We start from the raw sequence: 20672 nt of genomic DNA on the forward strand, positions 1-20672 counted from the left end.
ACCCGACTGCCAAGAAAGGATTATGTTTTTACCCGACTGCCAAGGAAGTGTTAAGTTTTTACCCGACTGCCAAGGAAGGGTCAAGTTTTTGGCCGACTACCAAGGAAGGGTCACGTTTTTAGCCGACTGCCTAGAAAGTGTTAAGTTTTTACAGTTTTTACCCGACTGCCTAAAAAGGATTATGTTTTTTACCCGACTGTCAAGGAAGGGTTATGTTTTTAATCGACTGCCAAGGTAGGGTTGTTTTTCGTACGTATCTTGTATGTTTGTAAATTGCACGTATCTTTTACCTAGTATCTTCCAAACGGATGGATGGATTTCGACAGATAATATTAATTGAAATAAGTTTGTTTAATTTTTTTTATTGCATTTCGGTTTTTGACTTTTAATTTACACATTATTATGTATTTAGAAGGAAAATGAAGCTTAAATGTTTATGTAATTCTACCAAAAAGACGATGACGACTACCAAAATGAAACAAATACCTAAATCACTGTCGGTCAGACATGTATCTAATTAAAATTCCATTCACGATTTTACTTTCAATAAATTACATACTGAATTCAATATTGGATTAGTTTTCTGTATTCAATGCATACAATGTTTTGAAGTTTTGAAAATATATGGGTATATGACTTGATTCAACAAATAATATGATAAAAACAGACATTTCTCTATTCGCTAACATTTGAAACACAAATGCCACCATGTTTTGGATAAAATTCCTATTAACACAAGTTGTAGGTACTTACCTTCCACAGCCTCCCCAGCTTGGAAGTCGACCTTCAGCTCACTGGGCGCTGGATGCACCACGGACAGCGCGATGTGGTACCCTCTGTCCGGGGGGAAGCGGGTCTGCCGCGCTGTATCCGCCACCCTGCCCCGCGCCCCCACCAGCACCTCGGGCTGGTACACCCAGTTGGTCAGCACTTGCACCAGCTTTGGGGCGGCTGGAACGATATGATGGTGGGAGATATTTTAAAGTTGGATACTTTTGTGGTTGGAGTCCATAGCACTAGAGCCAAATCTATTTCCTTGTTACACAGCAGCTTTAAAGCTACATTGCACTTTCGGATTGAAGGATCTAGTAAGATGCTTAAACTGGACATGGCCATTTTGGATAAAACTAATAGGAAGAATAATGATATTTAAAGTTGATGTTTAATTTCTTTATTATCCATATCTCAGAGGATTATAATGACCTCTCGCATAAGACAGGACGGCCGTGGAAATAGTGGAACCACAAATAGTCCCTTCCAATTATCTTGGTATGTAACTCCGTGTATAATCAAGTCTTCGTCAACAAATTTTCTTCATCTTAATATTTGCTATTAGATCAATAACTATATAGAAACAAACCTTTAGCATCCCTGAACAGCGCGACCCTCTCCCCATCCATCCAGACATCCTGGAACAGCGGCTTCCTCTGCACCACGTACAACGTGTTGTGCTTCTTCAGGTCGAAGGTCTTGCCGACCTCCTCCACCGCCTCGTGATCGTCCGCCACCGAGTCCAGGGCGGAATGGAGCGCCCCGGATAGGATCTGCTTCTTGATTGTCAGTTTTATCACATCTGGAATAATCCACCCATTATTATTCCACTGTTACGCTGTCTTCTCTTAGATTAAGAAGTGTTTAGACGTTACTTTTAGACCGTGGTTGACAGGCGGGCTGAGTATGGAAAGGAAGACTTCAAAATACGTATGATCTTCTCGTCGTCGAGTATTACTCTCCTGTATCTGACCAAAAGTCTCCTCTTATTCTGCGAGATCATCCTATTCTGAGATGAGACTCGTGCAGTTGTAAGAGACGGTGGATTCTTTCGCACATCGCATCTAGTTTACTAGTAAGAAGTATTCGTAGCGGTAGTACTATCAACTGGTAGTGATACTTTATTGATTTAAACTCGACCTCTCAATCGTGGATTTCAAAGTTCAATTCTAAACGAGCCTAGTAAAGCTATCACTAACTTCTCAGTCAGAGATAAGAGGGATAATTCTAGATTTTTACTGCAATTACATTTTAATTTTTAATTACACTAGGCTTACCAGAATCCTCAAAGGCCTTCTCGATGAGTCCGGCAACTTCAGAAGCGGTGGGCTCATCGTTCGCGAGCACAATGAGCTCACTGGTGATGAAATGAGCGTCTGTGTCGAATGAGTTTATCTTATCGTACGGGAGGGATACCCTGTAAACGTTGAGATTTTATGATTTTAGTTAGGAAATGAGAATGGATTAAATGGCCACCTAGCGTGTACTCTTTAGCTTTGGTTTCAGATGTACATGGAAGTATATATATATATATAGAAATAACGGCCGGCAGGGAGTGCAAGAGGGTGCACTTGCTCCCCCTGGCCGAAAAAATACATAGACGAAACAATCTCTGAAATGTATTTTGATTAGCGAAAAAAAAGCTCGTCAGTATCAAACAATGAAAAGTCTTCGTCCATAGTAGTCACTCATCGCCAGGAGAATTGCAAGCTTTTTTGGTATTTCATAATTTCTTAATAATAAAATCTCGACACACCAAACCACTGACCTGTAAACTTCGGTGGTCTTCCACCATAACGGCAATCCAATTACAATCAGAACACCGACGAACGAAGCGCTCGCCCACATACGATTGGATTCTGCAACAAGCGTATAAAAATATTTAAAATAAATATTTATTTCAGGCATTACAATTGCAAGTTAACATAACATAATACACACACATGAGAAACGTATAGCTGTATTGAATCAACGATAGACTGTGTTGAAACAATGGGTTGTTTTATAAACGGAACACGAACCTTTTATGCTGTTGCAGTCGTTAATTCGTAACACACCATGTTTACAGACGGACATACAGATCTCTTAAATATGTATAGTCGAGTGGAGATAGCCATGTCGTGACGTTTATGGAAAATTATTACATAATTATGTTCTAAGGAAAAGTGTTAGGAGCCAATATAGTTTGACCGGGTTACATATGAGGCGTCAAAACTGGTAACATTTTCTTGTTAAGAGTGAGTAGGAGTAATCTTTCTAATCTATGGGCGGCAGTGACACTTCACCACTACTACTAGTGCTACTAAAATCTCATATATGTATAATAAAAAAAAAATCTGCTTAGATTTTTTAAATTATTGTTGAAGAAACTAATGATGTAGTCACCACTGCTTGTCAACTCTATAATCAACATCAACGCTTTATCACTCCCCTCAAACCGGAACACAGCAGTGGTATCAAAATAGACCTTCTAAAAGTTTTAAAATTTTCACATGTGTTAAAACAGCTCTCAAAATATAGATGACATCCCTACACAACCCTAGATCACAAGTAATCTAAATAAAACAGAGTAAATTGTTCTCAATTACGCCTCGCGTGCTTATTTAACACCTGACCCGACCCCTAAATGTATCAGGCGATGGACATCCACACCACCAGTTTAAGAAGACACCTAATTTACACCATCGCAGGTACTTATGATGGTCCCGTCAATCTGGCCAGATGTGATCCGATATACCAATACTCCAAGTGTTTGTAATTAGCGTTCATTGGTATGTCACGCCATGTTCTGTCACAGATATCACACATTGGTGCGTATTTGTCTGTATGTTATTGTTTGATTCAAAAGTCTAATATTAATCGTTATATTAACGATACGTGCAATATAAGAAAAAATAAGAAAAGAAATGAAATGAAAGAAAAATAAAAGAAAAGAAATATAAGAACATTTTGAGATCTTATTTTCAACTCTCTCAAAATTTTCAAAACGTGCACAAACCCTAACACTAAGAGTATATACTCTCATAAGTATATACTTATCCGGATTATTTCAGTGACTTTAAAAATGACGAGGATGTCTTTGGCTGATCTGATGATAGATCCGAAAATATTGACTAACTGGGATGTATGTATAAACCACGCTTCTCAAATGGTTGGACCCCTTTCAACTGACATACCATCTGAAATGGTTTGACCACCACTATCTTGTGGTAACAAGTGGTAAGAATCGGTATCGATGGCTCCCCCGTTCTCTGAAGCAGGGAGGCGCGCACGAAATAAAGCCATTACCCATCCAATTTTCAATCAAGTTCACCGTTGCTTAACTTTGAATATAATGCAATCGGCGCGGAGTTGTACCACTTTAAAAAAACATCATCGGATCACTCATCGAAACAGATCCGACAAACAACACTAGCGAGACAAGTGGCGCCATCTTCTATAAACAGAGCCACAAAATCCGACGTGAAACCGCTTTTATGGCTAACACACAACAATTAACTTTACCTCAAAGCAAACAAAACCTTGCGAGCTAACTTAAGCGGCCTTATCTGGCTTTGACTGACTTTGCGGATCAATTAGAGTGTGTGACGTCATAATACTGACAAGTAGGAAAAGGCAAATATTTTTTAAACTCGGCAGTTTTACATGATATGCGTCTTATTCTAAGCGGATAACATTTTGTTGCTAAAAATAATTTATTTTTAAGCTTGTTTTAGATAATATCAGAGATAAACGTCAATATTAAGACTAAATTTGTTACATAACATCTCTTAGTTTTCCGTGTTCACAAAAATATGAACAATAAAAACCGTTTTTTGACAAGACCTTTCTTGAAAAGGAAAAAAAAGTACAGACATTTAAGGAAATTTGAATTTACAACTTTATATTCATTTTAAGTTTACACGAAGAACAATTTAAACGTAAAATTCTATCATGATAGGAAAAGTTTCCTTAAGGATATTCAATTACATAATTACGTTTACGTATGCATGCTAAATGTGTCTGCAAATATGAACTATGTACATCACCAAACATAAAAGTGGGGAAAACTTGTGAATGAGAGAATAACGACTCTTCAATCTAAATAACAAGCTTGTTTTAATTATTTTAAGAATTTGAACTAACAAACGACCATGCATCAACATGACCGGTACTCCTGAGAACTAAAGCTTCGTGATCCGATTCTAGAGGCACCACAGGAAAGTGTCCTGGTTTGAAGGTTATGGTAAGAGAAGCAAACAATCCGAGGCGTTTCAACTTAGATACTTATTCGGAGCGTTCCTTAGTCCACACAGTTGTCAACACATCTGTGGCCGATCTCAGATAATACGCTTATCTTATCTGGGGGTTGATGGCAGTAGTCAGTGGACAGTTAAAACCGGGCAATTTGTCACATATCCCGGAAGAGCATTATTTACGTTCATAATTAAGTATGTCTTAAAGGACATTAAACATTAAAACCAGCATTAGTATTACGTCACCGATATTTGCCAATATTTATGTTAAAGCAAAGTCGCACCAAGAATATACCAATATATCAACATACAGATACCACGTTGCGAAATAAATTGTAGTCGAAGATGTCTTGATAGGAATTTCGCACTACCACCACCACATCTAGTTCTGCCTTATGATCTGCTGTCACTGCATCGCTGCTGTTCTCCTATTTCACACATCACTAATACGAGGCTTTCTAACGTTTCCTTTGTAGATAATTTCAAGTAGGTTTAACATTTTGGGGTTGATATACATCTTTATATCTAAGGATGTGTATGGGTGGCACTGACTACATGCTCGTTTATTATACATGTATAGTAGTATACGTGTGAAGCCACAGATAATAAAAAATGAGAAAAATTATAAATGTAGCTCTTGTATCCTTATTATTTTATCCGATCTTGATAAAATAGAGATCTTATGTCTTAGATGTATTCCATCTAGACATATTAGTATTTTGCTAACCAGACAAGACAAAAACACAACACAAAAAGCGAGATCGCGTGATGTGAATTGATAATAGGATACTATAATCTGTTGAATAGAATTATTTTATGACGTAGGAAATTTCAATACCTACTGTAATGATTAAACCTTAAGTAAAGATGTATATTTTTGAATGAAATTAAAATAAAAACGAGCGTGCGTTCACCTTGTTTGTAAGTGGCAAGCATAGATTAGTAGTGGCAAGTGATTGAATATACTTTTAGTGAGATTGAAGTCCTTCATGAAGTCAGTCACAGATGCCATGCTACACTGAGGCCTAACTTAACTCGACCGGAGTATGTGTCCCTCACTCTTCAAATAATAACACAGCAACGCTGGACTCTGCTGCTGAAAAATCCTACCTACCTATTAATTTGTGAATATAATAACATTGATTTGAATGAACATTGTGTGATATTCAAACTTTTTTAAACTATAAGTAAATAAGGTTTACAAAAGTATGTAAAATTTACCAATCCGCACCTGGGTAGCTCGGTGGACTTTGGCCGAAGCCCCTCTCATACCGAGAAGAGATCCATGCCAAGCAGTGGGTCAGTAATGGGTAGACGACGACTCAAACACAAAGACAAAACAACTTTAAAATAATAGAGAGGATAGATATGTGTAGATAACATCTAAAGCCAACGAGACGCAATAACATTACAACGATGATCCCGCCGCGCAAATTGTGCTTACACAAAGAATATGTAACATCGAAAAAGCCGCAGAACGTAATTAGACCGCAGTAAACCGCAACACGAAGAGCAAACAGTAATTAGTCATTACTCAAATATTTCGTCAGTGCAATAAAGATTTTTCGAAATAAAAACGATAAACTTTACAGCCATAATCTAGATATTAAACTAAGTGATTATTTTCTTAAAACAATGTAGTAAAATGTGGTATGTGGTGTTTGAAGGTGGTAGAACCCTTTGTGGTTCGACTCCGGCGGCACCACCGCCACACCTATTTCTGCCTAATAAAAGCAGTGTTACGCGCTGCTGTGTTCCGGTTTGAAGGGTGTGGTAAGGGAGACAGACTTTTCCGAGGCGTTCCAGCTTAGTCCTCAGGGGTAGCAGCGCATCTGTGGCTGACCTTAGGTAGGAATATCTAATCTTATCTGGGGTTGATTACAGATGTCCATGGGCGGCAGTAGCCACTTACCATCAGGTGGACTGCAAGCTCGTCTGCTACTCCAATATTATAAAAAAAAAAAAAAAAAAAAAAAAAATGAAGATGGAAGCGGATTAAATTTAAGAAGTCATGTTCTTATTTTAAAACACAATTGTTAGAGATTTGCGCGAGTTTTATAAAAGTGGATTTTTTTTTATAATGTAATCAGGAAAGCTTTCGATAATAAACATCTTGTGTTTTTATTGCTGTTATGTCATAAACGAGGAATTTGTTTGTGCTTAAATAAAATTACAAACACATTGCAAAAACTTGCATCTATATAAATCAGGAGTGCAAATTCGATCCAAGATGAGTTGTCGCTTGTTACTTTAGAGGACCATGGCCGTATAAGGGGCTGTTTAGGGAGACCGGACCCCCGGCAAATTACGAGGCCAATTTACTTTGGATATTTCTCTGTTTAGCATGGGGTGGGAAATAAATTAGACGCTATAAATAGTCGAACTTTTTTTGTCGACTTCGAATAAAATGGTTGTCGCTTAGGCTTAGGGTTTAAAGGATCATAAATCTAGATTCCCTGATTAACGAGACGCCCAAACAGGTGTGGTGCTGATGTTGCCGCAGATGCACGTCAGAGTTAAACCACTTTTAAGTGAACCCTTATCTTGACGATATGGGTGTGTTATCAAGAGGATAAACATTGTAAATAGTATTAAAACATCTTTGTATATTGAAAGCCAAGATGTAGTTTAATAACTCTTCCGCAATCTGCAGTACTAACAATTTATTGGTGGCTTACCATTGCTCATAATAAAGATTTTAAATTTGGATAGACCATTCCTTGCATATTGGAGACATTCAATAAGATTTTTCCAAATCTAATTTTAAATCACTATAGGGGGAATAGCAAATATTTGATACTAGGTCTCCGACAAAATAAACGAAAATGTATTTTCTGAGAAACTGTCTGTATGGGGAAAAAGCCCGCATGAGACGATTTACTTCAATAGTTATCTTTTAGCTTTAAGCACGCGCTGAATGCGTCTCCGCTCTTAAGTATCTGCGAACGAAGTTGCTGGCGGAAGATAGTCAATTATAATCACAAGATTTCCTTCCATTCACCAAGGTTAGATAGTTAATTTAAGATTGATAACAATTACGTAAACCCGTATCATAATCATGTGGGTGTGTCATTAGGTAAACAATGATAAAACATCTTGTAATGAATGAGAAGACTATAGAGTATATTGATAGCTTAATGGATGATTTAGGCGGAATAGATTTCAACGTAAAATGGATACAATGTAATATTTCACAACATTAGATACTCTCTCTTACCCTGAGAGGAGAGTGAGGAGACCCGTATTCACTACGGGGACAAAAATAAGTTGTCGTCGTTTTTTATGCTATAGACGTGGCATACCATACCATAAATCATAAATTATATATACCTAGCTGTCGATTACAGACGCTCAAAAGAAATGCACATCATTCGATTATTCAAATCTTTAATAAAATACCTGACCATTTAAAAGATCTGTCTATTAATGTTTTTAAAAAGCGTTTAAATGAATGGCTTCTTCTTAATAATTTTTACAGCCTTAAAGAATTTTTCGACAATTTATGAATGTATTACTAGATATTATATTAATTAATTGCATGACTAATAATGTTGGATATTTATATTAAAAATAATAATTGTGATGTGTGTATTAATCTGACAATTTGTTATTTAATATTATAAATAATATTGGAAATATTTTTGGTCTGACTGTATATTTGCACGCCTTAAAGGTAAAATAAGAGGAAATAATACTTTGTGTTAACATCCATTGTACCTTATTTAGCAAATGAAGATTATGATTATGATTATGATTATGATTATGATTATGATTACCTACTTGTGAATAAAAGCCAAGTAAGCCTAAGTTGGATATATTATGAGCCCTACGGAAAGTTGTCGATACCGGAGGCGGCCCCACAGGCGCTCCCGCTGCGCCTGTTCCTGTCTAATAACAGCAGCGCTTCTGTGCTTTCGTTTAAACGGTTTGGTAGTACACGACGAGGGTTACAATTTAGTTCCCAGCATTGCATCTCCGGCCTACCTCAGGAAGTATTCGGGTTGTTGTTGATATATCTATATCACGAAAACCATTAGTATGTGATAACTGCTAAGCGTCGTTGAGTGAATAATGTAGAGGAATGCTCTACGATGTAAATAAATTATGTAGACTCTACATCATTTATTTCACAACTTTCGTCACATATTGCAAGATAATATACCTATTGCAACATTCTAGCAACATTCTTCTTGAATCTAGGACGTCAGTCAACAATTGGATTAAGGCATTGAGGACAGCACGTTTCCCTCAGCCCTTTTACTTTCTATATGATAATGATTTAATGCTAATAGCGTACGGCGCTCCGCGGCTCGCGTAGGTCTACAAAATCAAGAACCGTCGGCCACGACCGGCAGGTGGATGGGTGACCGCTAGTGGTTAAATGTGTATACTTTTGTGTTTTGGATGGGAAAGTTGAGCCGTTGTTATTGATTAATATTAGGGGTAAAAGCTTAAGCTAAAAGGTAAAGCTTTTTGGAAATCCTATTAGTTTGAAAATATCTACACTTTTCGGATATTGACCCGTACCCTCCTCCTCCTGCCTCCTTGAGATCAATTTGTGGAGAGATCAATATAGGTACACCCAAGAGATAAAAAAGTGTTTAGGTAGTCTCCATGATCGTTTGCCACTTCATAAATAATAATCAAGGTCATAAACAAAAATCATAATTCTTTTTATAGATATACATTTTGACAGGAGCGGTAATATTTTTGGAGATGTAACGTTTATACAGAATGACATTATTTTGTCTGCCACTGCACGTGTCTGATACGTAACACGTCTGAACATATAAACATCTTTATATATATATTTCTTATGAGCGTGGGTATGTCACTGAACTCCTCCTAAACCACTGGACTGATTTTGATGAAATTTGATGTGTGTGTTCAAGGGGACTTGAGAATGGTTTAGATTCACAATTTAGTCCGTGGGAAAAGGGTTTTAATTAATTTTTAATTCTTAAGTTGTTATAGAATCGGAAACTATGCATTTGATCTAGTATTATATAAGCTCATATCTTCAGCTATAAAGCTCATTCGCCCTGTTCCAGATAGTGCAATTTCTCGGTATGTCGTGCATCTAATTTTTTGCTATCACACGACGGTACCGCGGCTAAGCTTAATTAGAGTAATGGCCGTGGTTGGAACCTGTCCACACCGTTATTTGTCATCAACATTGCGAGCTCTTTTCTGTGAATAACACGCTATTATCTACAATGTGCCTCAATTATTGCAATAAAATGTATGTATTTATTTGTGTCATGGAACAAGAGTGATTTGCATAGGTATAAAGGGGACAATTATTGGTGAACGATACTTGTATAAAGTACTAGCAGTACCCGCTTCACCCGCTTTTTTTTCAATCATAATAAAATGTATAATACCCTATAGCACTCTTTAATAGTGTAGCTTTCTGATTGTGAAAGAATTTTTATGATCGGTTCAATGTCCGAAGATTAGCCCTTACAAACAAACAAACAATCAAAGTTACAACTTTACCTCTTTGTAATATAAGTATAAAAGTATAGATTACATAGTATATACTATATACAAGTACTACCGGATCTATCTATCACGTACTCTAGGATGTATTAAGATCCTCACAAATATAAATATACGAAACATTATACATACTGTGTTATCATAAAAATGAAATTAAAACATAATTGCTGTTAAAAGTCGCTGTGTAAAAACTGATTTTTTATACTGCAACTTTTAATCTTTACCACTTTGGATTTAAATTGTATCCAAAATGTATTAAAATAGTTGTTTCACGATGACAGCGGCGAAGAAATAATGGAATATTATTTGAGTTATATTTAGTCAAAGGTAACGTACCTTGGCATAGAAAACAAAACAGTTTTTTCCCAATTGTACAAAGGGCAAACATATTATTTTCAGACTACTACATAGGTACAGACACAATGAAAACTCAGATGAATTATGTAGTTAATACCGAATGGAAAATGCTATTCTGTAAGATGCTAACATGAAGTCGAGTTAACACTTTAAAGCTCGTTATTAATAATCAATCTTAGATCTTAGGTAATCAAAATATTGGTGACGTATGTGAAATAGGGAGAAAACACGTTGAAACTTTTGTTTAGTAGGTATACGAGTATAGCACTTCCTGTGTTCCCGGAATTTGGGAACGTTCTTTGTGCCTCGTGATCCATCATCAACCCATTACTGTCCCACTGCTGGGCACGGGTCTCCTCTCAGAGCGAGTAGGATCAGGCCATAGTCCACCGCGCTGGCCAAGTGCGTATTGGTAGACTTCACATACTTTCGAGATTTCTTTTAAGCTATTGCATAGCTTTTATCGCGGGCTTTGAGCGCGGCGACCGAATCGAGAAATTCCGTAACGAAAATAAGTAACACCTTTCAACAACTCGGTTGCCTGGAGACTTGATATCCAACTATCAAGTCTCCAGGCAACCGAGTTGTTGACTGTCAATAGAAAAATATGGATATAATTGAATAAAGTATTATTTTACATTCCTTATTATTTTATTTGATATTGGCGACGAGATGTCGAATGAACTAAAAAACAATAAGGAAATACGAGCCACATTACGTGGGTTAATGAAACGAACCGAAAATTACATTTCGGGAATAGAAAAAATTGACATTGAAGAAATAAATATACGACTGAATTCTTTACAAGAAAATTTGAACAAATTCTACGTGATTCAAGAAAAAATTGAATGGCTTACAGAAGAAGAAAATTTAGAAGAGGAAATAAAATACAGGTACGAATTTGAAGAAATATATACAAAGCTAAAATTTAAATTTTTGAATGTACAAAAAGAAAATAATCGGCTAATACCTGAATGTTCTTTTATATCAGCAAGAGCGGAAGTTTATTTGATAAACTGTTAACTGTCAAGGCACGCTTGAGACGTACACCTGATACAAAAGAGTTATCACCTTATCAGTTAATGTTCGGCAGAGAGGTAAGAACCTATATGCATGCCTTATTTAAGAAATCCGCCCCACTATCCAGATTACATTACAATGCACCGCCAACGCAGGAGTTCGGACAAGGTGATAAGGTACAAGTCCGCAGTTACACCAACCCAAGAGTTAAATGGGAGTTCGGAGTCGTCATCCGAAGATTAGGTAGACTCCATTATGAAGTCAGAACTGAAAATGGCATACTGGTGCGCCGTCACCTTGACCAAATGCTGCCGGCGCCCCTGGTGGTGTAAGTGAAAATAGCGGTGGAGGACTGTTGGATATCAAGTCTCCAGGCAACCGAGTTGTTGACTGTCAATAGAAAAATATGGATATAATTGTATAAAGTATTATTTTACATTCCTTATTATTTTATTTGATAACCTTAATTCGTCAACTTGAACACAGATGGCAGTAATACACATTTTTTTTATAATCCGTGCAAAAATCTTAAAATTGCGTGAAGTATATTTTATATTCCCATTATAAAATTCAAAATTATATTACCATATTATCCAAATAATATGTTTTATCAACATAAGCTATGTTGAATTCTGGATTGATAAAATAACGTAAAAGAGTGTTTGTTATTTTTAAACGTACAATTACAACTGACAGACTTGACAGCACAAAATCAAAACGCCATTATGATTTATGGTACAAATAATTTGTGTACAAAGTGTTTTAAATATGAATAAACAAAGTGCATTTATTAATGAAAAATGCGATGTACCTGTAACATTCGGCCAAATGTCACAGGCACATCGCATTGATCCATTTATATTGCTGGTTGTTAATACTTTATGTCACTTATTAAATACTTTTCTATTTTATATTTTAGAATGTTCAGTCTTGCTTGGAGTTATGAAATGTCAGCTGATATTTGCAATGTCTTATATAATGGAGATATGATAAAATAGTGGATAAAGATGTATTAATGTAAATGTTGATGATTATGGAAGAATATATTGTATTTCTGGAATTCCTTCTGAGCGTTTTCATAGCATAAAAAATGCTATGCAATAGCTTTACCGCGGCAGTCTCCGAGTGCCACACGTATTTTTTTTTATAAATCTCAGGTATGCAGGTTTCCTCACGACGTTTTCCTTCACCGTTTAGCAAGTGATAATTAATTTCTAATACGCACATAACTTTGAATAATCAGAGGTGCGTATTTGAACCTCGGACCCGTCGATCGAGAGGCCGAGTTTCTTAACCACTAGGCTATCACTGCCTCTTGATTAACACCAGTTATTAATGGTAACCTATACGTACTTAAATTTCTGCTTTCTCGAAATGTCGGCCTTTAGTAGGCAAAGCATTGGACAGATTAATGATTACTATCAACAGCCGCAATACAAGTGAAATTAAGACAAGCGAAGTCATGTTTTGAAAATAATGAACTGAATTATTCAAAATAACGACCAACGTTCAGGACTACGCAATAAGGAAGTAATCATCTTTTAGTTTTTTAGCGGGAAATAAAATGATGTCGCCAAATATTTATAATTTTGCAATTGGCATGCTTAGACAAGATTAAATGCTTATTACCTTTACATAAACTACTACCCATAGATAAGTAAAGATTACTCACTCCTAACAAGAAAATATACCCAGTTTTGAGAATTGAAATAGTTGCGATAAAAAAGTTTTGCCACGTCTCCGTGCTAAAATGTCCATGAAATAATTATTTATCTATTATGTGAATTACGCAGTATTAATTATTTATTCGTAAATTTTCTCTAAAAATGTTTTTATTTGTCAAGAATTCAAAAAAATAACTTACTAATAAGCCGTTTGTGGCTTCATTCAATTTCAAGGCGGCGAAGTATCTTTACTAATCTATGCTACTACCAATGAAGTTTCTTTTGCCTTTTCGTATCGAGTTAACTTGTGCAGTTTCTATTAAAATAATTATATTGCATTGTCATTTGTCATCATCATTGTTTTTTATAAACATGCAACATTTCAGCTCAAACGGATACCGGGAGCTGATGTCAGTATATAGCTCATAGTGAAATTAAGTAAAAGCTTATAATTTAAATTTTAATAAAAGATACACCCTCGATTATATAATTTAACTAGCTGACCCGGCAAACTTTGTACCGCCACAAAATCTATTTATCAAATATATTTCATATAAAATATAGCCTATGTTACTCGTGGATAATGTAGCTTTCGAATGGTGAAAGAATTTTTAAAATAAGTCCAGTAGTCCAGTTGAGCCTATTCATTACAACCAAACAAACAAACAAAGTTTTCCTCTTTATAATATTAGTGTAGATGTAGATATCTTACTGATGACTCATCTTTCGAGATAATGATTTTATAGTATAGTATATCAGATACTGATGGTAAACATAGACCCGTCATTGAAATTAAAAATAAAACCACATCTAATAAAACGCCCACACCACCTCCAACGTCATGTGGAGACATGGCTTCCGTGATTCCGCTTCAAATATTACATAATATGTATAAATTAAACATATTATGATATTTGTTTGTAATTTCAAAGTCATTGCCATTTTTCATCTTCTTCAAGAAGTATATATTCTTGAATCTTGAAATAACATAGATTTAAAATGAAATTACAGTTAACAATCACGCAATTTTTCGGTTAAATTTAAGAGTATGTAATAGGAAATAGCATTTTTTTTAAATATGTTCCCTTTTATTATATCATTAGTTTCTAGAATATTCATTTATAAGCAACACTAGAATGTCGCAATAATAATTACAAGTTTTAATGAAAAAATATTAATTCATAGTAAATCATTCGCTCTTTACTTTTAAAATTATAGTTATTATTCACCTACGTAACAAAATATGAGGAAATTAGTTAACGAGGAAAATTGTTTAAAATACTACGATAAGAACATTCTCCGTAGCATGAGACCATATTAACATAGTTTAATGATCAACATTACTATATATTACCTACTGTTTATATTACATATTATGACTAATAAAGCATGATTATATTTTCCGTGAAAACCCAGCTTACCATAACTGGCATAGTTTGACATGATCGTATGGTAATCGGAAATCGTCGTGAATTGTGCATACAATTCATTTTGTCCCACAGCTGGGTATAGTACTCTCCCCAAAACAATCAAACCAGGCTGCGCCCTTGTAGTAGAAGGTAGATCTACATAAGCTCATCATGCTTTATGATAGAGTACTCAGTACCAATTAATAGAGATTGCGTAGTTTGTTACAATAACGATGGATATAAGATACTTATGGGATTATTGAAATGAATACCTAGCAATGATAAAATTAATGTGATGACCACATATAATTCCACAAACATCATTGTAAAACTGTATAGTGTGACTTGTGTTTGAGCATGGTTTCCAAATTTTATACGTTGAAAACTTCAATGACACATTTATTATTTTGAAAATACCGTAATACTTGAAAATAATAACCTATTAAAGTAAAACTGCAATTAATCCACGGAAAATTGCTAGTTAAATCCTCCTGACTCGTAATACACCGGTTGGAATTTTCAACCACATAAAACTCAATAACAGTGGTTCAAATATAGCTGCATAATTTGTCAAGATAGGCTTTACAAGTACAAGGAAAGTATGGAACTAAGAAATGTGATAAGGTAATTCTATGAAAATGTTTATCTAGGGCAGGAACGGAGATTATAAGAACGATAGTGTAAACTATAATAAGTAACTGTTGATAAAAGGGGCTGTTGTTAATAAAGCAACCCCTTTATAATCAGGCGACCTAACGTTTCAAGTAACCATAACTGAGAGGATGCAACCCCATTCTCAAGTAGCGTAGAATTATGTAAATTCTGTCAATTTACATAGACCGTGCCGTTAAACATCGTAGCAAACGCAATACGGAACCAGCGCTCATAGCGCAGTGATATTAAATCAACGCCACTGTCACAAACCTGCATACATTACACTACAAAATCAAACAGGTTCACGCTTCACGCACTGACAAAACTTAAAAATAAAAAAGCAGAGACAAACAACGCGTCCCGTATGCGCGGGAATACTACTCAAAAGCTTGGCGTTCGCGCCATCGGTCAGTCGGCATCCGCGGCGCGCGCCGGCTGTACGCACGCAGCTGTCAAAATTCCCGCCGGAACACCAACTACCATTTTGAATCTGTGATCGCGAAGTTTAATTGTGAAGTGTTATTTCTGTCGACTGTACGAGTGACCGAAATCTGTTGCAACACAGGATTTTCTCACATAAGACGGTTAGTTTACGTTTATCTTTGTTTCTCAAATACATTTCGGGTTCCCAAGAATTGAGTAAACGATGTAGGTATTCAAAACTTTTTAAATTAGAATGCGTGTTAGCGATGTTAGTATATACTATGTATTGACGTAATGCAATCATTTAAATATTAAACGAGGAACAAGTATTCGAACAACGCTTGTCCAAAGTTCAAAACGACGACAAAAAAATGAATAAATATATACGTATGAAATTGCAAAGTGTGAACGTAAATTTAGCGATACTCGTTAGTGCGTTTTATAGCAAACAAATGAACACAAGTTACTGATAAAACCATTACTAAATTCAAATGGCACACATGGTGTTTATGTAGGAAAATAATGTCAAAAATTCTATGTATGTGTAATATTATTTTTACTAGACAATGTAGGTTCGAAATGTAAATTTTATTCTGCATAAAGTAATCCCTTCATTTCTACTTAAGAAACTGGCCGTTTTACCATTGTCTCAAAAACCCTCCCAAAAGCCTTTATTGTCTGTAAAGATGCGTCACAAAAGCTTAACAATCCTTGTCAGCAAATATCTCCTGTACCCGAATATGACACAAGTCTGTCACTGATATCACTTTCGAAGAATGCGTCGTATTAAAATTGCATGAATGAAAATCGAGCACGAGCACGACATAATTTGTGTGCTCTATTTTAACAATTCTTACAACTTCACTACAAATTTAATGTTCTTCTTTTTAAAAAATCTTTTGCGTCTATTTCTAAACGAGTTATAATTTTATATTTGTTATTCTTGGCTTTGTATTCATTTGTATTCATAAACTATACTAGAAAGATTTCTAAGTTGATACATTTATCAATTTCGCATAATTTGCAGGACATTCACAACAGGGACTTTATAAACATTATTCGAATCTTCCCAACTGGGTCACCGGTACGCAAATTTCCGTCTTGGAAACTTCTAAGTTACGCAAGCTGCTATTGTTCGAGTCATCTTGAACTTGAGATGAATCTCCGATTGAGTTTCTCGTGTCGACACCAGTTGCCCTTGGCATTGTATGTAGATCACTGTGCCCTTAGTCTTTAGAAGTTACGTCATACCTAATATTTTGCGAATATTTTGTACGGTGATATTAACAGGTCTATAAATGTCGTCGAGATGTTATTTTCCTCCGTTAAAATATCCATTCATCAAGATAATACTTTGTTCAGAATTAACTTTGTAACTTTAATTGTTCGTTATCTTCGCAAAATATTAATGCCATCTTATGTAAAATTTCTTGAAAATTCTCCTTATTGTTGCCCCTATTCTTTACACGAAATAACAAATTAATTTAATTTATTAGTCTATGTAATGTGTTTTCCATTAAGCTAATGATTAATAATATTTAAAATAAAAATACTCTTCGATTCGTTCAGAAACTTACAATTCATATACTTAAAGAACTGTTAAGTTAAGGATAAAATACAAAAGACAAATAAGGTAATTAAGAACTAATAGAAGTTAATCAGCTTTACTTTACAACTTTACGTTACAACAATACACTGGGTTAATTATAGCAAGCAATCAACTGTTTCTCATTCACCTTTTGCACTGTAGATAGTGATTTAAAGGTAAATTCAACGTCAGTTCAAATAAGTTACTTGGAATGGTAAAATAATATCCAAGGGTAATTTGTGTCAAAATATTTTAGACGGAGACTTGTTACCAGGTGGAAATGGATGATCCTATTGCAACCGTGAAGAGACAATAAATAGCATTGATGAGTCAGTATAACTCGATATAGTCGATGATAAGATAAAATTCTACTGGATAATGACGCGGGAGCTACTGTGGGAGAATTATAAATGAGCTATTGAAAATCACTTTAGAGTGCAAATTGTCCTTGAATTGCATATGGTACTCGAAGGTGATGGTACTACAAGTCTACTAACTATATATCCATTATTCAGGTAATAATGGTTCATTTTTCATTCATTATTCAGGTTAACATTGTGGCAATTTAATGCGTATCAAAATGCAAAAGAATCTAAAAACAATATATTGCTAATATACACTTTTAATACCGTTTATTAAGCAATAGTTGCAACTCCTGTATGTTCGAAAAATTTTACTCATTCACTGACCGTATAAAATGGATTATGTATATGAGCGAAACTACTTCATTTGATTTATATATGTTTATTATTAGGTATATATAAGTTTAAATACTCGTTGTGTAGTCATGAGTGAAGGATATTATCGTTATAAATATAAGACATGCAGCTCATACGACTTGTTACTTGTTTCTTTAAAGTTTATACGTAATAGCAACAAATGAACGTTCAGATCACCTTATTTGAGGATTTGTTGGAACCTAAAGTGCAATAGCCAATTTTAACATCATGTGGAACACCACCCTAACACAAGGAGTAGGGTGCAATGGCTTATATGATTATGCCCGTACTACCAGTTTAAAGGCAGAAGTACTACATTGTTTTAAAACAAAATTACGAGTGCATCCGTTTCCCATTAATACCTATAACAAGTTACAGCGTAATAAAAACCGTCATCAATTTCAACGATTCACATAATTCAAGCAAAAAACAGAAAAACCACTACAAGCATTAAATTCGCTCGAATGAGACAATCAAAAGACAATAGTAGCTTACGTTCATTTGAGTCAACAGAAAACACCTGGCATTGTAGGAATGGACCGAAACGACAACGTTTAATTTGATTATACATGGATTTTTGTGAATCGAGAGTACGTTTACGGTGGATCGTGATCACGCAATGGATGGTTGTAGTGATAGTGTTATACAGAGTAGTTTAAGCCAATGAGAATAGAAGGTGTGTCTGCAGACAGTGAGAAAGGTCAGCGAGAAACCTTAGCGTTCTTGCATCGATATAATTATGCACGTAATACAATCTAGTAATAAGTGGGTGTGATTGCCACGTCATTTTGTTTCGTAAGTTTTTATCTAGATCCAATGATAAGATGGAGAGTAATCGTCATCTATGAGTATTTGTACGATCAGAGGATTCGCTGATTAGAAGCCTTACGTTGATATAATTATACTAGTACAGCGTGAAGTAGGATTCTAAACAAATACTTTAAGTAAGAGAAGTAAAAGGCATTTACATTATTTTTATACATTTTTTTCTTTCTATAATAACATTTAAGTTTTCATTTTATATGATATTGTAAAACAGGCATTCATATTATTTTTACATTGAGGGCATTCTCAATTTGATACAAAGAGAGTTATGCCTAGCAGTGGAACATTATTTAAATGCGGATTATAAAATTACTTTAAATGGAGATTTTAATTGGATTTTTAGTGCAGATGAACCTACAAGGTTGCTAATCATAGTACTTACGAAAGAGCACACCTAACAATGATGCAAGGATTCTTTGTAACAAGAAAAATAAAATAAATAAAACAACAAATTACAATTTCGCCGAAAGAAGTTATCCGACACACGGCTTCGTGTGCCGGGAATGATTCCAATGAAAAGCTTCGTCCAAACTGAAGCTGAAATCGCGAGAGTATTTAAACAGAGAGAGAGGAATTAAAGAGTAGTCTTTCTGAGAGTAATAGAAAATAAGCTGCTATTTGATAAAACAAATACTGTTAATAAATATTAACAAGATGGATTTGTAGTAGCTCTTTATTCATACTCTTCATAGATATCTCTTATGATATCCAAACAGTAAGACGGACAAAACAAGGCATAAAATATTTAAACAAGCATTTTCTAAATATGTACCTTATTTAAGGAAGGAAGAATGTAATATTACAATTATTTACCTGTTTTGACTTAGAAAATGATCTAACCATACTTAGGCAAATAAAACATATTGTAACAATATTATGAAAATGAATGAAGCCGAGAAAAAAAATATAACCAAACCAAAACAAGTTACCATGCGGAATACACGTTAAAAACAAATAAAAAATCAACTATCAATGGAAACAGATGACATACCTACACACATTCCGCGTTTATTTAAACAGAGCTTTAATACCGGGTGTGAGAAATGATTCACGCAAGGGCACGACAAAGAATCGAGAAGATCTCCCAAAATATTCGTACTTGAACAAAGGGACGTTAAGAAGTTAAAACGTTGGAAGCAACATTGATTTAAGATCACGAATTAATTTAGGTTTGTGTACAAACAATGCTAAATGAAGAAACATGTCCTGCAGATGCGGCCTGAAAATTCTGTAATGATAAGGATATTGATAATAGGAAATATATTACGTTGAAGGTTCATCAGCAATTTTTAAACAAAAAATAAAACAGACTTAAATTGATACAAGCGTGGTAAGTCTTAGGAAGGATAGGGTACACAGATTTGCAAAAGTTAATTGTGGTAATATTATTTCAATGTGACAATTTATCGAAAATTTCATATGGGGAGTTTGGGTCTGGTATACTTCCTATTTGCCCGGGTTGCTATTGGAAACAGCAGATGTAGTCGTGTACTTGAAGGAAATTG

The 20672-nt window shown here is 35.0% G+C and overlaps 2 protein-coding genes across 2 annotated transcripts in view; one reads left to right on the forward strand and one right to left on the reverse strand.

Moving 5' to 3' along the window:
- PIG-S (phosphatidylinositol glycan anchor biosynthesis class S) overlaps positions 1-20672 on the reverse strand; it is a 52628-nt gene that overhangs the window by 5001 nt on the left and 26955 nt on the right. Inside the window, exons 2-5 of the mRNA XM_073078072.1 lie at positions 2540-2630; positions 2049-2188; positions 1361-1573; positions 754-951 (exon numbers count right to left, since the gene is read on the reverse strand). Coding sequence (XP_072934173.1) covers positions 754-951; positions 1361-1573; positions 2049-2188; positions 2540-2630 — 642 coding nt within the window. The remainder of the gene's footprint in view (positions 1-753; positions 952-1360; positions 1574-2048; positions 2189-2539; positions 2631-20672) is intronic.
- Positions 15989-20672, forward strand: part of Indy (tricarboxylate transporter protein I'm not dead yet) — a 41350-nt gene continuing 36666 nt past the window's right edge. The window contains exon 1 of the mRNA XM_073078071.1: positions 15989-16196. The gene's annotated coding sequence lies outside the window, so the exon portion shown is untranslated. The remainder of the gene's footprint in view (positions 16197-20672) is intronic.

This window comes from Epargyreus clarus, unplaced genomic scaffold (genome assembly GCF_041222505.1).
Source record: "Epargyreus clarus isolate Ecla_fem2 unplaced genomic scaffold, WU_Ecla_fem_2.2 ptg000012l, whole genome shotgun sequence".
In the NCBI taxonomy this organism is placed as follows: domain Eukaryota; kingdom Metazoa; phylum Arthropoda; class Insecta; order Lepidoptera; family Hesperiidae; genus Epargyreus; species Epargyreus clarus.